The sequence below is a fragment of the Vigna angularis genome, chromosome 8 (genome assembly GCF_016808095.1).
Source record: "Vigna angularis cultivar LongXiaoDou No.4 chromosome 8, ASM1680809v1, whole genome shotgun sequence".
In the NCBI taxonomy this organism is placed as follows: domain Eukaryota; kingdom Viridiplantae; phylum Streptophyta; class Magnoliopsida; order Fabales; family Fabaceae; genus Vigna; species Vigna angularis.
Window position 1 is genome coordinate 563,722 of NC_068977.1, and position 6,200 is coordinate 569,921.

Below are 6,200 nucleotides of genomic sequence, written 5' to 3' on the forward strand. Positions count from 1 at the left end.
GGTTAAACGGGTTGACTCACGACTCAATTACAAGTTTTTTTTTAAAATAATTTCACTCTAATGTTAAACTTTGAAGACAATTCAAGATAAAAAGTTAAGGTGAGCCAGATTGAAAATTGAACCAGATAAATTTTTTTGTTTTTTAAACTCAACTCAGCTCAAACCCGTGGTGAGTCGGATTGACCCACAAGTTCTAACCCATTTTGACAGCTCTACCTAAAACAAACTTATGGTCTTTTATTTTATATTAATCTTTTGATATTTTTTTATGCAAAGTTATCTATTAAATTGTGTAATTAACTTCATTTAACTTTCACACTATTATCTAATTCCAACTCATGCTTATAGTTTATTTTATTAGATATTTCGTCTTTATTATTCACAAAAGGTTAAACTAAAACCTAGTTAATAGTTTTATAATTAAATCCAAGCAAAAATTATAGTTTCTCATCAAAATACATGTAATAAAAAAACTTTCAAAACCCATGAATCGAAAAGCACGAAAAATTAAAATAAAAAAACACACATTCTTAATTCTAATACAAATTCAACAAATGGAATAAAAACAAGAATAACATAAATAGAAAGAAAAACATACTAACGAGAAATTAAGGTAAAAATATTTGTACACACAAACACCATAAGATTCAAAGAATGAAATTTGTAGAAACATTAAAAAAAATAACTTTATAATAGAAAAAAAAAACATGAAGAGACAAGGAGTGGAATAAGTCGAATGAGAAGTCAAAATAAAAGAAGAAATTAGAAACTAAAATTGATTATAAGATAATAAAAATAACTAATCATTATTTTTCCCTAAACAAAAATATAATTTACTATAAAAAGGTTTTAACTAATTAAATATCTTTTTGATACCAATAAAAATTAACGGACACCGATAATAATTTAATTAAATTTTATTGTCAAATATAAAATTATAATTAGTTTAATAGAGATATAATATTACTAAAAAAAATTGAAATCTTTTTTCTTAAACAATTTTATAATAATTTAATTGAAGAATATTAGTAGTAAAAAGTTTATTTGAGACTTTATTTTAGACCTAAACCAAATGTTTTATCTACTTTACTTTTAAACTTGTCTTAGTTCCATATTGATTAGAATAAAAAAAGTTTACTACCTTAAAAAAATCCATAAATTCGTCATCATAAAAATGAGTTTAAGACCGTATCAATTTCTTATATAGATTGAATTAATATTACATTATGTTATATAATATTAAAAAAATAAATATCATATTAACATATGAACTAGTGCGCCTAATTAGTATTAAATTAAGTTTTCGAAACTCTATAGCAAGTAAGAAAAAATCACTTAACAAATTATGCGTATTTTAAAATTCATTTAGCTTCATAAAGTTTTTTTTTTTTTCATTTGTGTATGTTCAAGATATACCATCATGCATTAAAGACTAAATAAATATCTTCCATTCAGTATCAGGTCAGTTCACATCATCGTCTCATTTACATATAATTTTCTACAACTCAACTTAATAAACATTTCTTCTATATATTTGTAGGAAGAAAGGTGTTAACCTAACAAGTGAAACAAGAAGACATCCATAACCTCACATCTCTATATTCATATTCAAACTCTAACCATTGAAATTGTTGCCTAACTTTACTAGTTTTGTCCTATAGATATTCAACACAACTAATGCCACACAAAAACAACTAACATATGTACTAAAATTTCAATATGTTAAAGGGAAAAAATTAAACCAATTTTAGCAAACCATGAAAAAAAAATGAGATTTACTCGATTCAAACACCATATCACCTTCACAAACTCTTATTTTCTTATCATCATTCTTTGGACTTCATCTGTATTTGCATCACACATGGACACTGAAAAAAAGCATAGCTTGTAACAATACGAGGTGGATAAAATGAATTGTACTAAATTGAATAGATAAAGATTGTTATGAACTAAAAAGTAATTTGTTTAAATTGAATTAAATTATTTTTTGTCCTATTAAATTATACTATATTAAAAATGGTCAAATTACTTTTTAATACCTAATGGTTAAATCTGATCAATTCAACAAATTTTGGCCAAATTTTTATTGGGACGATTAGGTCAAATTAAGATAAATTTTGGTGAGTTGATCAACTTCGATTGAATTTTGATTATGACTAACTTAGTAAAATTTGATCAAATTTTGGCTAAATTCAGTTAGGGTTGACTTGACTAAATTTAAGTTGAGATTGAAAATTTGACTAAATTTTAGTTGTGGCCATCTCAGTCAAATTTCAACCAAATATTTGTTGGGACTAACTTGGATGAATTCGTTTGGTGCCAAGTTCAACCAATTTTGGTTAAGACCAACTCAACTAAATTCGATCAAATTCAAAGAAATTTCGGCTTGAGTCAACTTAATCAAATTTGATCGAATTTTGGTTCGAAATGACTAAGTGAAATTCAACTAAATTTCAATCATGCTGACTTTGCCGAATTGACCAAATTTCGATTGTGATCGAATGTGACCAAATTTTGATTGAGGTTTGACTTGATTGTTTCGACCTTTAACTTGGTCTTATCTTCTTAACCTTCAACCTAGACCAATCCGACAAGATTTTCAACTCAACGACTCATATCAACCTTACGCTCATATATATACATATATATATATATACATATATATATATATATATATATATATATTTATATGTCATATCAACAAAATACTTTTAAATTAATAAATAATTAATTGAACTGTAACTTTAAAAATTCAATATTTAAAAATTAAACTATAAAATGTGAAGGTCAATTTTCATTATAAATAATTTAATATTTTTAATATAATATGATAGAATTATGTGTCAATTAAGTTCAATTCGATTAATTTTGTCCACCTTACTAAATATAAATACATCACTAAATAAAAACTAACCCGCATATTACTCAACATATATTTATAGATCTACAAATGTGTAGTCTACTTTACTATTCATTAAAAAATTACCATTTTCCTTTTGCCTCTCCTCATAATTTACTAAACCAATGTAATTATATTAAAAAATTACAAAACCATTCTAATTTTAAATTATTTCAACCATCTACGATCTAAGTATTTGGTGCAATTGAGTTCACAATGGGAGGATGCCTTTTTTTTTTGGTAAAAGGAAAAGGAGTTGCCTAAGAAAAAAAAACTTTTTTGAAAAAAGAATTGTCTTCAAACGCAAATTTGGATATGGGGTCAATGTAGGTATTAATGGCTTACAATGTTGATCAGGACTATTACCTTTAATTAAAGGTGCAATATTAATGTAATCTTCAAAATATTTATTTTCTTTTCAAAAAATCAAACGAAAATATGTAGAAAACTTATAAATTTGCTTATTTTTTTAGAATCAGAACAATATTTATGAAATTATATATTTGGATCAGAACTGTGTTTTCATTCCCAATGAAAAGTGAAAGTGTGTTAAGATCGGAGAATAAAAAGTGGTTACTTAATACTTTGTAACTAAATACAAATAAATATTATATTGATATTATTTTATTTTACATTTTTACTTTCAAATATATTTATCTAAAACAGAAAACAACTCGATCACAATAGTTCAAAAATTTTCCAAAAGACAGAAAAGCTTTTCTCTTAGAATATTCCTATAAGAAACCGAATACACTTCTGATATTCTGAATCATGGCTGATATGATCAGTAGTTTTCCCGACGACATCCTTTGTTACATTCTATCTTTTCTTCCATCCAATGAAGTTGTTGCAACCAGTGTTCTCTCCAAGCGCTGGTACCGTTTATGGCGTTGGGTTCACTCTTTCGATTTCGACTACCACATTAGAGGCAATGACAAGAACAAAGAGGCCTATTATCCTTTTCTTCTCTCAATGTTATCTTTTTTGGCTTTCCGTCGTCTCGATCAACCCCTCCATAGATTTCGCCTCCGATGTCACTCTAAATTTCATCGTCCTGTAACTATCAGCATCTTGACTTCAAAGTGGATTAATGATGCTGTGAGTGAAATAGGTAGAGTTCAACACCTTGATCTCAATCTGAATTTGCACATTGCCATGCCCTCGGTGGTGTTTAGCTGCAAAACTCTTGTAGTTCTGAAATTGGCCAATATAACACTGAAAGATGTTTCCTTTGTCGATTTGCCCTTGCTTAAAATCTTGCATTTGAGGACTGTCTATTTCTCAGAAGGTCTAGGTTTTACGCAGCTTCTTTCTGGGACTCCCAATCTTGAGGACTTGGAAGCCATAAATATAACTGTCAATCCTGAAGGAAAATTCAACAGATTGCCCAAGTTGGTCAGAGCCAAGATAACTGGAATTTTGTTTTCATTGGAAATTGTCAACAATGTTAAAGTTTTGCCTACAAATTGGTTGATGCATGTGAGATTTGTTTGTTATTACTTTCTATTCTTAAAGGAAAAAAATGGATTCCTGATGTTTTGATTTTGTTTTGTTTATCTTGCAGTTATGTCAACAAGACCTTGTTTTTGAATTTCATAATTTAGTTGAACTTAAATTGAATTTGCCGTATATTCAGAATTGGATTGAGCTCTTGGAAACGCTGAAGCATTGTCCCAAGCTTCAAACTCTTGCCATTCGTTATTTCAAGGTTTGATGATTTAAGCTTTGGAAGTATGAATATTCTTGTTATCTTTTTTTCAAACATTAGTACTGATATAGTTTTATGATTGTTGTTTTCAGACCAGTTTTGGTTCATCTGCTGAAGGCCAGGAAGAAGCAGTTTGGACATACCCAGAATCTGTTCCTGCATGCATTTCATCACACCTTAAAACTTGCCGTCTTGAAAATTACAGGGGATCTATAGATGAGTTTCGATTTGCAAGATATATTATGCAGAATGCAACATATTTACGAACCATGAAAATAAAAATCTGCACTTACAATAATTCTACTCATTGGGAAAAATTTGATATGAAAAGAGATTTATCCTCATGCATAAAGAATTCAGATACATGTAAACTATCATTTGAATAGTTAAGATTTCTTTTTGTTAGTCTTTTCATTAGTATTGTAGATGTTGACATGTTTATCAAACTAATATACTATTCCTCTTCTAATGAAAGTTTGTCACACATTATCCAGAATTGTTTATGAAACACTCTGAAGTTTCAATGTTTTTGTGTTGTTTTAATTAGAATTCAAATTTCACATTTGTAATCTGCAATATGAATAGTATTCAATGATAACGTTTCAAAATGTCAATTTAGAAGTAATTATTATCAAAAAAAAAAAAAAAACTATTGCTCACCATGACAGTATTTATCCACTAAGCAATGATGTTTATAATGGAATCCTTTATATTATATGGATTAACGAGGTTAACTACGTATTCTAACCTCGTCGTACTTTATGTTTTGCCAACAAAAGTTATATATTAATATTCATTATTGTTTATAAAAAAATTGTACAAATAATTTTATAATTCTACAGATTAAAAAAACAGAGAGAGCATGCTAATACACAAATAAATGTAATACATTATACAGAATATAAAACTGAGAGTGCATGGCTGATAGGATCAGCAGTTTGCCTGATGAAATCCTCTGTTACATTCTATCTTTTCTTTCAACCAAACAAGTCGTGGCAAGCAGTGTTCTCTCCAAGCGCTGGAAGTTTCTATAACGTTCAGTTTCCTCATTGGATTTTTACAACAGAGATTGTAACATCCTAAATTCTCACATTTGATATTTCATAAATAATATGAAACTATAACATTTTTACCGTCATTCATTTAGAAATATAAAATATTTCACATTAATTACATATTTTAAATTCAGATTTCAACTTAAAGATAACCCGAGTTTTTCTTTACTATCCTTCCTCCTCCATCTTCACTTGTACTAGATTAGACGACACTCCCTCATCTGCTCCCGTATAACAAATACGTTATACGATCATCGCAAAAATATGATTTTTCCGGTACTACAAATAAGTATTCCGGTACTACAAATAAGTAAGGGTGAGCTACCATACAACAAACTATTAAAATGAGGCATGATACTACTACTACACCTAACTCATATTTATGAAAATGATTTTTGCTAGACTCAATTATCTGGATCTAACGTTGATGGAAGTCTCGGATGGTCGTGCACTTGTGGTGACCTCCACTCCTCACACTAAAAATCATGGCCAGATACAACTTGTCAACCACAAGGTTAGTCCGTTAACACTATGTCCA

General features: G+C 28.3%; 1 protein-coding gene across 1 annotated transcript; it reads left to right on the top strand.

The window, feature by feature from the left end:
• Positions 1-3,670: 3,670 nt before the first annotated feature.
• Positions 3,671-4,993, top strand: LOC108344592 (F-box/FBD/LRR-repeat protein At4g26340). Its single transcript, XM_017583022.1, has 3 exons — positions 3,671-4,378; positions 4,464-4,607; positions 4,700-4,993. Exons 1-3 carry the CDS (start codon positions 3,671-3,673, stop codon positions 4,991-4,993), a joined length of 1,146 nt encoding a protein of 381 aa, XP_017438511.1.
• Positions 4,994-6,200: the final 1,207 nt, after the last annotated feature.